General features: G+C 36.2%; 1 protein-coding gene across 1 annotated transcript in view; it reads left to right on the forward strand.

Moving 5' to 3' along the window:
- Positions 1-19,073, forward strand: part of DENND5B (DENN domain containing 5B) — a 197,427-nt gene extending 178,354 nt beyond the window's left edge. Inside the window, exons 18-21 of the mRNA XM_027844379.1 lie at positions 2,431-2,513; positions 3,524-3,650; positions 13,466-13,640; positions 18,477-19,073. Coding sequence (XP_027700180.1) covers positions 2,431-2,513; positions 3,524-3,650; positions 13,466-13,640; positions 18,477-18,660 — 569 coding nt within the window. The 3' untranslated portion in view covers positions 18,661-19,073. The remainder of the gene's footprint in view (positions 1-2,430; positions 2,514-3,523; positions 3,651-13,465; positions 13,641-18,476) is intronic.
- Positions 19,074-19,492: the final 419 nt, after the last annotated feature.

Raw genomic sequence — 19,492 nt, forward strand, 5'->3', positions numbered from 1 at the left:
TCATACTGAATGAAAAAAACAAGATGATTAATATCATAATTAGAAAACTATTATGTGTAGAACATCATGTTTAGATGTAATCTATATTAATGCAGTAATTCTCGCTCATTCAAACTAATCCAAATGGAATTCCATTCCATTCAGATAGAGTTAATACTAAGAAAGTCCTTAGAAAAACTATTTTATTTATCATTCAACATCTAATTAACAACAATTCTTATTATCTATCAGTTAATTGTTGGCAAAGATTGTTCTAAAAATGTGAAGACACATAGTTTTATTCTCCTAGAGTCTTGTTTTAGATGTTTATAATGCAAACTCTTATAGCAAAGATAAATTCCAAAAATGTCCAAATTATCCAAAATTCTTAATTTTAGCAGAATCCAAGTTTATGAGGTTTTACTGCATTGTGAAATGCCATCCCATCACTTTACCTTAATTTTTTCCTTTAAATGGGTTATTATTTTTTACTGCATTTGTTAAATAAGAACTGTTGAAGACACTGAAACCCATAAACAAGCACTTGTGTGATTCTCACATGAGGAAAAATATGTCCTCAGCGTTCAAGGTTCTGAATTATTGTCATCGCCCCTTTTGTCTATAAGATATTTGGAGTGAATGGAGGAGTAATTCTCTTTTAATGGACCTCATATGTCTCATCTGAAAAGGGAAGATCTTTATTCCAGAATCTAGTGTGCTTTAATAAATTTCTTTGTTTGAAACTAAAATGTCACATAGACTATGGTAGAAGAACTACAAAATTCATTATAGTATTTCAGCCAAGGGAGAAAAGTGAAAAGAACACCAGGTTTAAAGTCATGGCTCTGCTGTTTGCCAGGTATATGACTTTAGACAAATCTTTTAACCACTTTGAGACAATGTCCACATCTAGAAAATGAGGATAGTACTGTCTACTTTTCCTATCCCCATGAGAATAAAAAGCCTTTGCTTTGATCCATTTATGTCCTCTGGCTGAGGTAAACACACTGGTGGAGTCTTGCCAGCTATAGTTTTAGTAGCGCAAATTCACAAAGTGCTTCGAAACTGGTCACATTCTAGGGAACCCAACCTGCAAGTACAAGTTGGAGAGTTACTCAAAAGGAGACTCTACAGCTTATTTTAAGTAAAACACCATTTTGTAGTGTGTGTCAGAAATTCATAACATGAAGGTCCCAGGTACACAATGTAGGATTTTCTGACTCTAGTCTTATAGCCTGCACCCAGAAAACCTTGCCTTATCTAGGATACATAAGGTACTTTTCTGCTTACAGGCATACAATCCACATACTATTGCATGAATTGTCTTTTAAAGTCCTTGATTAAACAACTAGTAACCCCAAAGATGCATGCAAAATGCAAGTCATCATCCTCTGGCAAAGACTTTGTTCCCTAAACCACCCCCAGTGGGGGTGGCAATAGTGATATCTGTCTGTCTCTCTTTTCCCCTTTTTTTCTTCCTCTGCCCATCTTCTCTTCTCCCTCTCTACATGGGACACAGTTTATTAAATATTTTCTCAGTCTTCCAAACCTGCTATGCCATTTTCCTGATGTAAAATGAGAAAGAACAGAACAATCTCAGTCTTTTTATGCTTTCCTGGTTTTCCACCCCAAACACATACCCCCAACAAGGAGATGAGGTAAGTGGGAGGAAGTTGCAGATGCAATTTTCCAAGTGTATCTCTGCTTGCTAGATGGGTTTGGTGGGAAGGAACAGTTTCCATACTGACTATTTTAATAATATCAGAATTATACTTATACTATGCATAATTTAAATCTTACTCCTTAATTTCATATTTCAATTAGGTCTAATATGTTCTCACCACAAATAAATACCAAAATAAGCAATTTTTCCTATGTCATTTCTGATGACATCTTGTTGAACTAACTGGTTGGTCAACTTTAAGGTTTGTAGAACTTTGGGGAAGAGTAATTTGTATTCCCTTAAAATTACTTACCCAGAATGTCCACTAGAATGGGAAAGAGAATAGAGGCTAATATCTTAGAAGGATAAGAGGCTATGAGAAAACACTGGACTAGTAGGGGGAGCCCCAAGGTTAGGGTGTTTTCCATGAAATATCTCATCCTCACTTCTTAACTGCTGGTGCCACTATCATTTTATTTTAACTGAACAATAATTCATACACAAAGTTAAACATATTCAAGGCCTCAGGAGATATAGTTCTATCTCTGCCAGTCCAGACTATGCTTATGGGCAAAGAAAGGAGACATTACAGGTGCCTGTTCCTTCTGTCTTCTTCCTCTCACTTCTCAAAATTATATTGGCCAAGGTAGCTTAGGGTAAGGTAAGTTGTGCTCCACCTTCATGAGAGACATTTGTAGCCTGTTACAGCAAAGTGTTTTGTGTCCCAGAAGTTCTTGGACTGTATGTTATTCTGCATGGGAATTCCATTCTTTTCCATTATCTTACAGAACCCAATGCTGGGCAGATTCAAGAAGGAATTGGGGAAGCTGTGAACAACATTGTGAAACACTTTCACAAACCTGAAAAAGAGGTATTACAAGCTGTTAAATAAAATATAATAAAATATTTTTTCTTAGTAAGGCTTCTTTTAACCTGATCTTCCTTAAAAATCTTATTCCATTTACCATATCTACAATATGCAAATAGTTCCCAGATCTATATATCTGTCCCCAGTTTCTCCCCGAGCTCTGGTTCCATGTTCCAACTGCCTATTTAATTTGTCCATCTGAATTTTCTACCAGTACTTAAAACCCAAACTAAATTTATCAGCACCTCATCCCTCTCCCTTCCTTCAATAAACTTGTCTCAACCCAGCTTCCCTTTTTTCTATTGATGATTCCACCATCTTTCTAGAAGCTAACTTTTGTGCTTCTTTTTCCCTAACCCCACTTCTCCCATAGTCATTTGCCAAGTCCATTCAGTTCTGCCTCTGCAATATTTCTTATATCTCTCCCCTCCTTTCCACTCATACTGCCACCACAAGTGTATCATTTTACTATTATACAAGGTATAATGACTATGTTATCATCCTCAAAAAGTCATCTATGGCCTACAAGATAGAATATTAATTTCTTAGCTTGGCATTTAAAGCCCTCTACAATCTGGCTCCCTCCCACCTTTACAGCTTTATTTCACATTTCTTTCCATTACACACTTTACATTCTAACTAAACTGTTCTACTAACTGTTCCTGGATCTTATGCTTCCCTCTCTCACCTCCATGCTTTCAGTGAGGCCATTCCCTGTGCCTGGAACACAATCCCTCTCTATCCCTTCCTATTGAAATCCTTCTTTTTCTTCAAAGCCCAGCTAAGGTGCTGCCTCCTCTATGAAACATTCAATTCCCTCCAATAGCTTAGGGCTTTACACGTAATATCCAGTTAGTAAATGTTTTTAATTAGTTTGAATTAGTGAAAATGCACCCTAATTTTTTCTTTCAGACTTTTAATAAATAAGCAATTATCCTTAGCACTTGGCACATTTGGTATCTTAAAACATAGATGATTATGTGTGTTATTATTTAATACTGTATGTTCCACAGAGGGGAAGCCTTACCATATTGCTCTGTGGAGAAAATGGCCTGGTTGCAGCATTAGAACAAGTTTTCCATCATGGATTCAAATCTGCTCGAATCTTTCACAAGAATGTCTTCATCTGGGACTTCATAGGTAAATGAAGTGTGTATATGTATGTAAGGTCATCAGAGTCTTTAATGGAAAAACCCCAAGGTACAGGAATTAGGGGTTGGGGAACAATGGAAATTGATGATAGGGGAGAGTTGTTTTAATCTGTGAAGATTTTGTTGTTTTTGCTTTTTAAAAAAATATATTTCTCCACAGCTGCACTCTCACTTCCACTCACACATCCTTGTATTCATCTCTAGTTGACTATAACATTGTCCACAGTAACTGTTCTAGACCTCTTCTACTTTTCTCAAACCCCAGCCCTACCCCTTCATCTTTTATACTCAGCAGATGATCTCACCTTATATTTTACTAAAACTATTAAGTCTGTCCATCGTGAGCTCTCACTTTCCCTCCTCTACCTCAAAATTCCTCTCTGTGTTCCTAATGGAAGAGACAATTCTCTTTGCCAAGGATAACCATTATACCAGTCCCATCCCTGCCCGCCTTCTCTGGGGCCTTGCTCCATTAATCATACCTTCTTGGTATTATGTCTTGAGAGGCAGCATGGTATACTGGGAAAAGCCTTGGATTTGGACAAGTCAAGAGACTTGAATTGGATTCCTACTTCAGACTCTAGCTGTGTGGCCATGGCAAAATCACCTAACCTTTCAGAATCTGTTTTCTCATGTGAGAAATAGGGATAATAGTACTTTTACTACCTGCTTTTATAGGATTGGAGTGATTTAAATACTTTACAGGTACTTTGCAAACCTTCAAGTGCTACATAAAATTGGGTTGTCATTATCTTCTACCAACAAACATGCTCAGTCTTTCTATCCTAAAAAAAAAAATCTTCATTCAACTTTATTCAGTTAATAATCATTTAAGAGCTTGCTATGTGCGAGACATTGTGCTAAGAACTATACAATAAATAAAACGATGCTTACTCAAAAGACACACATTCTCAAGGAGGAGAAAATAAGGACATACATAAGTATATACAGAATAAATATAAAGTAGTTAAATATTACATAGTTTGAGGAGAGTACTCAGTTGGGCACAGGAAAGATTTCATATAGAAGGTGATGCTTGAGCTATGTGTTGAAGAGAGTGAGATGAGAAGAAAGTGCATTCTAAGTATGCGAGATTGCCAATACAAGGACACAGAAATTAGAGGGAGAGAAATGAAGTATCTTGTGTTAGGAACAGGTTACTTTGACTACATTGAAGAGTGAGGGAAAAGGAAGTAATGTCCAACAAGGATGGAAAGATAGGTTAGGGCTGGGTTGTGAAGGGCTTTAAAAGCTAAACAGAGAAGCTTATATTTTGTCCTACAGGCAATAGGAAGTCATTATAGTTGATTGAGTAGGGGAGTGAAATGGTCAGATCTGTGCATAAGAAAAAACACATCAATAGCAGTGGAGAGAGACTTGAAGCAAGGAGACCATTTATAAAAATATTGCAATAATCTGGGTGAGAGGTGATGAAGGCCTGAACTAAGATGTTAGCTGTGTGAGTGAAGTGTGAGGAACAGATAGGAAAGATGTTGTGGATACAGAAATAGCAAGACTTGGCAATCAGTGGATATGTGGGTAGAAAAGTATGAAAGAGGGATTAGTTTTAGGGAAAAGATAATAATTTCTGTTTTGGACATGTTAAGTTTGAATTGGCTCTGGGACATCCAATTGAAAATGTCCAATAAAGAATTTGTGATATGAGAATGAAGATCAAGAGAAACAGTAAGATTGGATATATAAATCTGTGAGTCATCTACATGGAGATACTTATTAAAACTGTGAAAGGTGATGAAGTCACCAAAAGAAAAATGAAGAGTAGGGGGCTTAGGATAGAACTTTGGGGAACATCAACACTTAGGGAGCATAGTCTGGGTGATAACCTAAGGAGACTGAGAAGGAGTAATTACGTAGGAGGAGAACCAAAAGAGAGTAACTGTCATGAAAGCCTCAAGAGAAGAAAACATCCAGGAGAAGAAAGGTGATAGTGTCAAATGCAGCAGATAGGTTGAGAAGGTTGATGGCTGGGGGGAGAAAATACCATCAGATTTAGCAATTAAGAGATCATTGGTAACTTTAGAGAAAGCCATTTCAGTTAAGTGATAAGGTCAGAAGCTAGATTCCAAAAGTTAAAGAGTTAGAGGAAGGGAAGTAGAAACAGTGAATGGAGGCAGCTTCTTCTAGGAGTTTGGCATAGAAAGGGAGGAGAAACACAAGATGATAACTTGAGAAAGGAGGAAAAATGACTGGGGACAAAAGGGGTACCATTATACATATACCATGCAATAGATATCATTTTTATCTGGATTGGGTAGAAAATTTGATACTGTAAATTTCAAAGGAGGAAAGATTACTTAGTAGTGGTGTTAAGGGAGAATGTGAAAGTGTTGCTCATTCTTCATTCTCAAAGAGGACCAATGACATCATGAGAATGATGTCTTGACTTGCATGTGAATTAGATTTGAGTGAGGCAGAGCTGCACAAAGTCATCAGTCTCACTCTTTCCTCCAAAGTCATCAGAGTCTGGTAGTGAGAAATATAATGAAAATGTTTGTTTCCATAAAATTGAAACAAGTGCTAGAAAAGGAACTAAGTAAAATGAGATACAGCAGGTCTTACCTTATTTTGCTGGTAGAAATCAGTAAGTAGGACAAAGGTTAAGCTTTACTTAGAGTGCACATGCTTAGTAGGCTTATGAATACTAATTTCTCCACCTCCAGGCAGGGTTAAGACACCATTTTCTGAACATACGATGTGTAAAGAAGGAGGAGAGACATGTCAAGGAATAGATATATAATAGGTGTGCTGGAAAGTTGTACGCTCTGGAGTACTCAGCCAGTGAGGAAACAGGGAGAGACTTTGCAGCTAGGATTAGAAATAAATAGTGAACTTTTGCTTTGGTATAGTGTGTGTGCCTGTTCAATAGGACACACCTGCCTTTACAACTGCGTAATAAACTGGGCTTTTAACTTCATCCCTCCTGAGTCCAAATGAGTTATTTCTCTCTCTCTTTTTTTTTTTTTGGTGAGGGTAATTGGGATTAAGTGACTTTCCCAGGGTCACACAGCTAGTGAGTGTTATGTGTCTGAGGCCAGATTTGAATTCAGGTCTTCCTGACTCCAGGGCCAGTGCTCTATCCACTGCGCCGCCTAGCTGCCCTAGCCATGCTCTTTTCAAAGCTGCCCCTCAAATGAGTTATTTCTCACAGGTAGCAAGACAAAGGTCAAGATGACTGGCAATGGCCCAGGATGCAGTAGGTGACCTTGGCCTTTATAAATTAATGTCTTTCCCAGGTCTCAGCTTGTCTGAGGCCACATCCATTCAATCACTAAGAGATAAGTAAGAACTGAGACCAAAGATGGCCCAAGTCTGGCCATCAGACTTTGTGGCCAGAACAGAAAAAATTGCTAGTTACACTCATCCTAAGCCATCAAAACCTAAACAGTAAACCACAAAGGCTTGGACTGGGCCTATTGTTGGCCATTCAGGTAAAGCCAATATGATTTGGGTTTAAAGGCATAGTCAGGTAGCTCCATTTCAACAGAATGGACTTTTTAAAAGCCTGTTTTGCAGAGCTATATTGAAAGAAGTAAAAAATGAAAACAGTGCAAGACAAAAGCAAATTGCCCTAGCTTTTTGAAAAAAAAATGAAGACGAGGAGGAGGAAGAAGAAGAAGAAGAAAAGAGAAAGAAAGAAAGAGAAAATAATAGGATAATAGTAGTGATGCACACATGTAAGAAATCTATGTGTTATATCACATCATCTAATCTGGAAGTCCTTCACTCTGTGTGGAAGTGGCAATGAGGATCAAGAAGTATTCCAACTCTCCTACCACGACTTCTTGAACTACTACTTTGTTTCAGTCCTTCCTTTCACTGCCATATTACATAAAAGAGTAGTTTATATCTGACTCTACTTCTTTACTTTCTTCTCAGCCCCCTGTAGTCTAGCTATAATCCTCACCACTCAGCTGAAACTCCTCAAAGGTTATCAATGACCCAACTGTAAAATTTAATGACCTTTCAGCCTTCATTCTCATGAGCCTATCTCTTAATATTTTATTCTGTTGACCACCCCCAGTAGAATCATTCCCTTAGTTTTCAAAACATTGTGCTTTCCTTGGTTCTCTTCTTTCCATCCACTGTAGGTAGATATTTCCTATAACTCTGTCCTTAACTTTCTTCTCTTTTCCTTGATAATCTTTTATTTTTCTTCATCTGATTCCTTTCTTGGTTGAAGCTTAGGCTTTAGACCACTGCATGCTAGATTCTCTACCAACACCTCAAACTCAAAATGTTCAAAACAGTCATGCTTTTATTCCAAATAACTTGCTTCTACTTCAGACTTCCCAATTTCTCTTAATATTCCCAACATTCTCCTAGTCACATTAAGTCCTGTGCTTAAAATCTTACTAAAATCTTTTACTTCTCCCTTTCCAACCTATGCTTCCAATTAGTTAACAAGTCCTATAGATTTTGTCTCCATGATATCTCGTGTCCACCTCCTTACCATTCCAACTATCACTACAAATTCAGGCACTCTCCTTTAGAGAATGGTTCCAGTGCCGCTAGTCTTCTACCCCCTGCAATCCAGTTTAATTTTAATGCATACATCTAATCACTTCATTTTACATTATTGACTCCTCACTACTACCCAAATAAAGTCCAAACTCTAAGAGCCTGACATTTCTTTCTCTCCCTAATCTGTTTTTAATCTTATTTCCCCTACATTCCCCTACTCTTTTTAGATTCCAATTACATCCAATGCTTTCACATCTTTATGCCTTTTCTGAAGTCACTTCTACCCACATGCCCTCTCCTCTATCTCTGTTGAAATACTTTAAGACCCAGCTTTAAGACTTTATCATTTAAGACCCACCTCAGATGCTGTCTCTTCAAAGAAACTCTCCTTCTACCAGAAGTTATCTCTTAATCCTCCAAGTGTATAATTTGTGCTTATGGAGTTTTTATTTTCTTTTTTTTTCACTAATTTTCATACATCTCAGCTCTACTACTAAATTATATAAAGAACTTCTCAGAGGCAAGAACTGTTTTATTTAAGTAAAGCAATATAAATGTTATCTCCCATTTCTGACATGGTCCGTTTAGTAGTAGGCATGTCATACATATTTGTTGAATTAATTAAAACAAATTTCAAATAAGTAATAATATTTGGCTTTATAATCTCTCTTTGGTTTTCCACTACTTAAGGCAACTTATCAAATTGAGTTCTATGAAGAAAGGAAGGTGAAAACAATCTCTCAATTTGGACCTAACTCCTAATTTTTAGGTGAAAAAATGAAAACAAAAAATTAGGTAAAGCCATCTCACCCCTTGGTTTTATACCACTCCCAAGCTAGTTCCCATTGCCATATTTTAAAGTCATCATTTTCTTTCCATGCATGCCAATTCTGAGATATGTGTTAATTCCACCCTCAGATTTGCTGATTTGGCTTCACTCTAAGTATTTGTTGACTAGATTTGAAAGGTTGTAGAACTGCAGGATTAGAATGGGATTTTTTGTTTAGTTTTTCACTTTCTTTATATCACCAGTGTTTAGCACAGTGCCTGGCACATAGTAGATACTTAATAAATGTTTATTAACTTGACTTGCAGCAAGGGTATGGCCCTGGATAGAACTTTCTTAGTAGCCACACTTTCTGACTTACTATCTTCATTCCTCTACCTTATTGATCATTAAGTGAATTTGCAAGTCTTAACAAAGGAAAAAGCTGTGTATGTTTATGTATATCTGTGTATTTCTGTGTGTAAAAAGAGGGTTGCTGATAGGAGTTGGGGGGTATGAGAGGGTTGCCATATTCCCAAATCTCAGTCTGATCCAATAAATGAAGGTGTTTTTAAGAGTTAAACTTTCAGTCCTGTTGAAATGGTGTCTATGTAAGTGAATAAGCATCTGTTAGTTTATTACAAACGAAGAGTTTTCTGTGTATTCTCATTACAGTCCCTTATGAGCTCTGGAATGCCTTTTGAAACCAATGGTAAAAGTAATTCTTTTTGCTTTGGGACAGTATATTTTTGGCAAACCATCAGTAGTATTTCTAGAAATAGCATGATTCTGTGACATTAAATGAACAACTAAAGTGATTTCAAGTTTCTGAAGCCAAGGCTTATGCCTTTATTTGTTCTCTTAATATTTCTGTCTCCTCTAGGAACTTGTCCCCTCAATCATTACCTCTCTTTGTCTCATCTATCTTTCCTTATACATAGGTGGCTACTCCCCACAAATATGTCGAGGTCTCACCCATCCTTCACTGGACTGAAATTATCTTAAACTGTCTTTCTGTCACTTCTTCTTTTCACAAATCACTTAATCTCTTGTCTGCTTCCTAAGTTTCCTTATCTGTAAAATGGGGATAATAATAGCACCTACCTGCCAGGATTGTTGTGAGCATAAAATGTGTTAATATTTGTTCTTTACAAACCTTAAAATACCATATGACTGCAGTTATCATTATTTTTTTTGTTCTTGTGGTTCTCTAATGTCCTAGAAAGTTTGTTTCCTCTATTTATTCACTTTTCAATGCCATTCCTTAACTGAAAATGTTCTTAGCAAGGTTAACAGTGGTGTCATCACTAAATCCAGTGTCCTTTTCTTAGTTCTTACCCTTCTTGATTTCATTGTGATGATACTATTGATCATACCCTGTTTCTGGATATTTTCTTCCCTTGGCTTCTGTAATATAGCTCTCTTTTGATTCTGTTATCTGTCTTACTGCTTTTGCTTGCTCGTCTTTTATGTCCCATCCACAAAGTGAGTACAGCCCCATAAACTTTACCCTGGGGCCTCTTCTATATCCAGATTCTTTTCCATGGTAGTCTCATCAGTTCCCATGATTTCAAGTTATCTTTACAGATACCTCTTGCATCTATATATCCATGCTTAATCTCCTTCCTGAACTCCAGTCCCATAATACCAATTGCCTGGTGGACATCTCCACCTGATGTTCTGTAGTCATCTCAAACTCAACATTAGCAAACACCCAGCAAAATAAGCAATGTTTACAAAAAGGCAGTATAATATTATCAGGGCTGGAAATAGATCATGCTGGACTAACCTTGCTTCCTTTTTTTAACAGTATTACTAAACAGATTATCAAGAGAATATTATAGAATAGAAAGCCTACCTAAATTTTATCAAAGCATTTAATAAATTCTCATTATTATCCTTGCAAAAAAGATGAAGAGATGTTGACTGGACAGCAATACAATAAGAACAGGTTTAATGGCTAGACTCATGGTCTCAAAAGGTCTCATGTATTGTGCGTCAGAGCTGTATGCTTAACAAGATGCTATTTGTAAGAGGCATAGATGGCACACATCAAATTTGCAGGTGTCACACAGCTGGATAGGATAATTAACAAACTGGATGACAGAGTCAGGACGTAAAAAACATTTGGGTTGAATGTAATGAGATGAAATCCAGTGGCAATAAATGGAAAGTAAAATTTGACTACAAAAAATCAACTACATAAGTAGTTGGAGTCAACAGAGAAATTTTGGGGAGTGTTACTGGAGTGCAAACTTAGTTTGAGTCAGCAGTGTGATGTGACCATCAGAAAAGTGATTGCTGCCTTGAGCTGCATTGAGAGAGGCATAGCTTCCAGAGAATAGGGAAGTGATAGTCCATTTGTATTATGCCTTGGTCAGAACACGTATGGAGTATTGTTTTCCATTTTGGGCACCACAGTTTAAGGAAATTGATAAATTAGAGGGTATCCATAGAAGGGCAACCAAGATGTTGAAAAGCCTTGAGGCCTTTTTATATGAAGATCAATTGAAGAAATTTCAGGTGTTTAACCTAGAAAAGAGAAAGCTTTGGGGCAGAAATGATAGTAATCTTCAAGTTTGACCCAAAAGGGCAGAACCATGAACGATGTGTGGAAGTTGCAATGAAGCAAATTTGGGCTTAGAAAAACTTCCCAACAATTAAAGCTGTCCAAACGTGGGAATGAGCTACCTTTGTAGATAATTTATTCTCCTTCTTAGAGAAGCAGAGGCTGGATATCTACCACTTGTTGGAGATGTTGTAGTGGGAAGTTCTATCAGTTATGGGTTAGTCTAGATAGTCATTAAGGCCCCTTCCAGTTTTGTAATATGTACAAAATAGAACTGACATTTTCCCCAGATCCCATTCTTCCTCCAAACTGCACCATATCTACTGATAGTGTCAACATCCTTCCGATTACCCAGGTTCAGAACCTCGAAGTTGTTAACTTTTTATTCTCTGTCACGACCCTTATCTGATTTGATGGTACCAGCATTCTTTTAGTCACCCAGGTTCAGAATCTTCTAGTCATCATTAAATTTCATTCTCCCTCAAGACCTATCTATATCTGTTCATTTGTCAGGTCTTGTCCATGGCCTTGGAGTGAGGAAGAGCTGGGTTCAAAACCCACCTCAGACACTTGCCAGCTGTGTAACCCTGGGCAAGTCACAACCTTCCTCAGCCTCAGTTTCCTCATCTGTAAAATGAGGATAGTAATAGCACCTACCTCACAAGGTGGTTGTAATAATCAAATGAAATAAAATATGTGTAGCATTTTACAAACCCTAAAACACTATATAAATGCTAGTTTATAGCTGTTGTTATTATTAGCTATTTTTTAAACACAGATTCCATATCTCACCTCAGTGCCTTTGTGCAAATGACACCCCATATATTTCTGGAATATACTCCTTCATCTCTACTTTGTACAATCCCAGGCTTCCTTTCAAATTACAATTCAGGTGCTTGTTTCCAGAGTAGTTATTAGCACTCTCTGCTTCTTGAAAGTAGCACTCTTATCTGGCCATCTCCCTAACTTACACTCACATTCAGGGGTTAGGTTCCTAAATGGTGGCTACAGTCACAAATTCAAGGATTCTCTTGAATATTCAAGGACATAAAACTGTAGCTCAGAAGCCGTCACTGGTATACTTACCTTTAAAAGTTAATAGAGATAATTAGCTCAAAACTTTGTAAGAACAGTAGTATCACACACACCCCGGAACATGAAGCACACTCTTCCAATAAGTATACACAGCATCAGTGGAAAAGGTTTAAGACACACAGTACACTGGTATGAAACCTATATATAGGTAACATATGACCAATACAACTAACATCTCTGCTACTACAGGGCCCCATTGTCCTTTCCATTCTCATGGTGACTTCATGTTCCTCCTTCATTCCTGGGGACAGAATATCTGCTAGGCAATCTGCTCAGTGTGCTTCCTAGGTTTGCCCCTCTCTTCTATTTGAGTCTTGACTGCCAAGACTGTGTATGTTCTCTTGAATCCACAGATAGGTCTTCTCTTTTGCCAAAGGTCACAATCCTTGAAACTACGTCCTATTCTCCACTCTCTGTATGTTTCCCTAGAGAATATAACCTGCTTTTTCTTCGTAAGTCCATCAAAGGCCGTGGCCGATCTTTTACCAGCCAATAGTTAGCTAGTCTCAGATTCTAACAAGGAGAACCTCACAAAAGAATAACAGGAAATAGACAGTTTTTAACAATTAGTTTCATAAATTTACACTTCCTGTCTTCCCATATGTCCATTACTTTCTGAGATTATTATATCAAGTAGGCAGGATGGGGTAGGGAAATCCAAATGTCCCCTTCCCACTATACTTTATATTACTTTGTACTTCATATTTATTTGTTCACACACAGTGTGATATTTTCCCAGTAGAATATAAAGCTTCTTGAAAGTAGAGAATTTTTATTTTTTTGTCTTTGTATCCCTAGAGCCAAGCACAGTAGCTAGCATGTAGTAGGAGCTTAAATCTTTATTGAATTGAATTGGCATTCCTTATAGGATGACTGTGACTTCTTTTTTCAGAAAAAGCTGTTGCTTATTTTGAAACTACTGATCAAATTGAGGACACCGAAGATGAAGTCCTTATTCAGAAATCATCCTGCAGAACCTTCTGCCACTATGTTAATGCTATCAATACTGCACCCAGGCACATTGGAAAGGATGGCAAATTCCAGATCCTGGTTTGTCTTGGGACAAGGTATATATCCAGGTTTTGGGGGTTTTTTTAACCTGACCTATTTTCCCTTTCAACACTGGATCACTGGAGCTATGTTGAATATACACCCTGTCTTAAAATTCTCTATTTATCTCTTTCCATTTCAATTTTTGAGATAGTTTATCTTCAAGTAAATATCAGGAGGGGGGGAAGAAATTATTATAAGGTCAAGATATTCACTAGTTTTACTCTATCTATAAAGTATTCTTAATAGAGAACTGTGCAGGCTTTGTACAGTACATTGTATTATTGTTACAAATTTACTAACGTGAATGGATTTTCCTGCACTAAGAACATTCTTTTCTTTTTGAGAACATGGCTCTCTCTAGTTCCTTTTATCTAAAACTAATACGTAGGAACTATTCCATCCATTAGCTAATACCTGTAGAACAGGGGTGGGGAACCTGAGGCCTCAAGGCCACATGTGGCCCTCTAGATCCTCAAGGGTGGCCCTTTGACTGAATCCAAACTTCACAGAACAAATTCGCTTAACAGAATAATAGGAAATGAGACACATTTTTAAGTTTTTTGTTTTGTTCTCTTTTTAGGTTCCCTATGAGTTTTGATTTTTAAAATTATGTTAGAGATACATTGTTAGATTAACCTAAAGCATTTCATAGTGGGCTCGTTATATCTGTCTTGGACATAAATGTCATCTACTGGCTTCTCAGTTTGAATTTTTTAGTTATTTATTCATAAATGGCTTTGGTCTGGGGGGCTAATTTAGAAACCATTGAAGATTATGAGGGATTTTTTTTCCTCCTAAAGTAGTAAGGCTGAAGTTTTGAGATCTCTACATCTCTTTTTAATAAATGGCCTCTTTCATTTACTGGTTTTTCAAGGCTCCTTGCCATAATTTTTCTGTTATGTCTTGCTATTTCTGTAGATTTTTTCATCAGTCTGATTATTGGACTGATAGAAAAATCCCTAATGCTAATACTTTTATAAGTTCTTTCAGCTCAGAACCTAGAACATTTTAGCATGACTAATTTAATTCTCCTGAATACAGTTCCTATAAAGAATGAAGAATACCATCCCTACAAGGGTACTCTTTTACATTTTTAAAGGTGATAGAGTTAGTGTCAATGTTATGAGTGCCCAAGGTCGTATAGACAGTTTGTCCTTGGTCTCTTATTTATGCCACTCACTTATACAATTGTTTCACAGTATCTATTTTTCAGGCCCATATTAAGGAATTCTGTAGTAATGAAAGCTCAGACATATAGGCCCATAAACCTGTAAATAATTGAGGGAAGAAGAAAAGGAGAGGGAGGCAGACTTGCAGCTGGGAACTTAGGCATTCTCAAATCCCCAAATGCCTCACTATTGGTTGTGGTGCTATTGGTTTTCCTAGTAATGTCCTATTGGCTAGCTTTGGTTCCCTTTTCCACTGACTTCAGAACTTATCTAGATTTTGTAACAATCAGCCCCATGTCCTACATTATTCTGAGTTGGAGGCATCTAGCAATCAACTTTCTAGCAATCAACCTCACCATTCTTTTTATTTTATTTTATTTTTTTTTGTTACATTTTAGGTTCTGAACTGTCTCCATGCCTCCCTCCCCAACCCGCACTTAGAGAAGACCACCATTTGACATAGATAGATAGATAGATAGATAGATAGATAGATAGATAGATGAATAGATGGATAGATGGATAGATATAAACATACACACAGATATAGATGTGAAACCATACTGTGCATACTTATCAGTTCTTTCTGTGGAGGTGGATCGCATCTTCCTCCATAGGTCATTTGTATTTATAATACAAATACAAATATTTATAATAACTTAGTCATTCACAGTCATTCTTCAAATAATATTGTTGTTACTATATACAACATTCTCTTAGTTCTGCTCATTTCACTCTTAATTATTTTATGCAAGTCTTTCCATGTTTTTCTAAAATTAACCTGCTTATCATGTCTTACAGTACAGTAGTATTCCATCACAATTACATACCACAACTTGTTTAGTCATTTCCTAATTGATAGGCATTCCATCAATTTCCAGTTATTTACCACTACAAAGAGAATTACTATAACTATTTTAGAACTTTTAGGTTCTTTTCCTTTTCCCCTGATCACCTTGGGAAACAGACCTCATGGTGGTATTGTTGGGTCAAAAGCTATACAATTTTATAACTCTTTGGGATTAATTCCACACTGCTCTCCAAAATGATCATATCAGTTCACAGTTCCAGTTCTACCAACAGTGTATTAGTGCCCCGAGTTTTCCATATCTCCAACATTTGTCATTTTCTCCTTCTCTCATGTTAGCCAATCTGATAGGTGTGAGACAGTATCTCAAACTTGTTAATCAATAGTGATTTAGAACATTTTTTCGTGTGACTATAAATAGCTTTGATTTCTTCATCCAAGAACTGCCTGTTCATATTCTTTGACCATTTGCCAATTAGGGAATAACTCATAGTCTTATAAATTTGACAAAGTTCTTTATACATTTGAGATATTTAGAAACTGTCTACAAATTTTTTCCCTCAATTTTCTGCTTTCCTTCTAATCTTGGCTACACTGGTTTTATTTGTACAAAAACTTTTTAATTTTATGTAGTCAAAATTATTCATTTATATCATACAATGCTATCTTGTTTATTCATATATTCTTCTATCCTTAAGTCTGATAGGTAAAATGTTCCATGTTCTTCTAATGTACTTATGACATCACCCTTTTATATCTAGGTCATATATCCATTTTGACCTTATCTTGGTAAGTGGTATAAGATATTGGTCTATACCCAATTTTTGCCATATAGCTTTCCAGTTTACCTGACAATTTTACCAGATAGTGAATTCTTATCCTGAAAGCTTAAATCTTTACATTTGTCAAACACAAGGTTACTGTAATCGTTTACTACTATGTCTTGTATGTCTACTCTGTTCCACTGATCTACCTTTCTTTTTCTTAGCCTGTACCAGACAGTTTTGATAATTACCGCCCTATAACATAGCTTGAGAGCAGCTAGGTGGCACAATGGATAGAGTGCTGGACCTAAGTCAGGGAGACCTGAATTCAAATCCAGCCTCAGATACTAGCTGTGTGACCCTGGTTAAGTCACTTAACCCTGTTTGCCTCAGTATCCTCATCTGTAAAAACAAGCTAGAGAAGGAAATGACAGACCACTCCAGTATCTTTCCTAAGAAAACCCCAAAAGGATAAAGATAAAGAGTCAGACACAACTGAAAAATGACTAACAACAATATAGTTTAAGATCTGGTACCACTAAACCTCTTCCTTTACATTTTTTTTCATTAATTCCTCTGGTATTCTTGACCTTTTGCTCTTCCAAATGAATTTAGTTATTTTTTTTGGCTCAATAAAATAATTTTCTTGTAATTGAGATGGCATTCAATAAGTACACTAGCTTAGGTAAAATTGTTATTTTTATCATATTGGATCTGCCAACCCATGAACAATTAATATTTACCCAATTATTTAAATCTTATTTTATTTGTATAAAAAGTATTGTATAATTATGTTCATGTAGTATGTTTGTCTTGGCAGGTATTTTAGGCTGTCTATCATTATTTTAAACAGGACATCTCCTATTATCTCTTATTACATGATTTTGTTGCTGATATATAGAAATGCTGATTTTATTTTCTATCACTATTTTGCTAAAATTATTTTTTCAACTAGCTTTTTAGTTGAATCTCCAGGATTTTTCAAGTAGATCATCATGTCGTCTCCAAAAAGAGATAGTTGTATTACCTCATCACCCATTCTGATTCCTTCAGTGTTTTTTTTTCTCATTGCTATTGCTAGCATTTCTGATATAATATTCAATAATATTGGTGATAATGGGCATCCTTGTTTCACTCTTGATCATACTGGGAAGGCTTCTAGCTTATCCCCATTACAAATAATGGTTGCTGGTGGTTTTAGATAGATTCTTCTTATTATTTTTTTTCCTTTTTGGTGAGGCAGTTGGGGTTAAGTGACTTGCCCAGGGTCACACAGCTAGTAAATGTCAAGTGTCTGAGGCCGGATTTGAACTCAGGTCCTTCTGATTCCAAGGCTGGGGATCTATCCAACATGCCACTTAGCTGCCCCAGATTCTCCTTATCATTTTAAAGAAAAATCCATTTATACCTGTGCTTTCTAGTGTTCTTAATAGAAATGAGTGTGGTATTTTGTCAAAAGCTTTTTCTCTATTGATATAATCATATGGTTTTTGTTAATTTTGTTATTAATATAATCAATTATGTTAACAATTTTCCTTATGTTAAACCATCATTACATTCTTGATATAAATCCCACTTGGTCACGATGTATAATTTTTGTGATATATTGTTGTAGTCTCCTACCTAGCATTTTATTTAGAATTTTTACATCCATAATTATTAGTGAAATTGATCTATAATTTTCTTTCTCTGTTTTTGCTCCTCCTGGTTTATTTGTTTCATAAAAGGAATTTGATAGACTCCTTTTTTGCCTATTATTCCAAATAATTTACTTAGTATTGGAATGAGTTGATCTTTAAATGTTTGGTTGAATTCACTTGTAAATCCATCTAGTCTTCATGTTTTTTTCTTAGTAAGCTCATTTATAGCCTGGCCAATTTGTTTTTTCTAAAATAGGTTTATTTAGATACTCTATTTTATCTTCTGCTAATCTAGACAGTTTATATTTTTCTAAGTGTTCTTCTATTTCACTTAAATTGTTAAATTTATTGGTATATAATTGGACAAAATAACTCCTAATAATTGCTTTGATTTCATCTTCATTAGTGGTACATTCACACTTTTTATTTTAACCTAAACATTCTTATTACCTCCTCTTGTTTTGGCTTTTAGGGATCACCTGCTCCCCCAGTGGATTCCGTTACTGGCCGAATGTCCTACCATCACAAGAATGTATGAGGAAAATGCTCTCCTTCGAGACCATATGACTGTCAACTCCCTCATCCGTGTCCTGCAGACAATACAAGACTTCAGTATTGTCTTAGAAGGATCACTTGTTAAAGGAGTGGATGTTTAACTTGGCTTTGCTGAAAGCTGTGGGTCCTTATTCTTTACCTTTCCCAGCTTCTTTGTCATGTTGTTGGCCCTTCCCAGGCAAAAGAAGTATTGTGAAGGGAAGGAAGATACGTGTGTGTGTATACTTATACATATATGTATATATACACAGGCGCAGTTCTTTTTGTCAGGGGAGGATCAACACCAGAAGAAAGCTATACATATGTATATGTGGACCTGCTAGGCCCTCTATGTTGTGGTAGTGTCACTGGAAGGACAGAGCATCCTCTGATCCAGGAGGTAGATTCCCAGTATTGTTCCTTTTCTGAACTATTGTAAAGCTGTAATCAAGGTTAAATGCTGTATTATAGTTCATTTGAGGCTAAAATTTAGTATAAAATAGAATATTTTCATGTGATAGATTGTGTAAATAAGCTATCTTCAAGAAATTATTAATCATGAACTTTCTTAGAATGTTCTTGTGTCTAAAAAATAAGTAGCTTAATAAAATTAGGAGGGAAGAAGAAGCAAACTGAAGTGGAAATGTCAGAAAGAAAGTCCATATGTAAATATAATGTAAGTGCAATAGAATTTTTTTTAGGTATTGCAAAGGAACACAGCAAGTATCAACATGAAGCCATTACCATTCTTGTAGACTGTCGTTGCTAATGTGAATGTAAACTGCTTTACTTAATGATGTAAGTGATTTTTCTCATTTGTATCTTTTAAGTTACAAGTTTTTATGTATTTCAACAGAGTCACATTTCAGATCGTTGAAGGAAATTTTCAAGTCAGCACAAAAATGGAGATATATTTGAAATATTTTAAGCACTGGACCCCAGAAGTTCTGCTGA

This window comes from Vombatus ursinus, unplaced genomic scaffold (genome assembly GCF_900497805.2).
Source record: "Vombatus ursinus unplaced genomic scaffold, bare-nosed wombat genome assembly UNPS02014941.1, whole genome shotgun sequence".
Lineage (NCBI taxonomy): Eukaryota > Metazoa > Chordata > Mammalia > Diprotodontia > Vombatidae > Vombatus > Vombatus ursinus.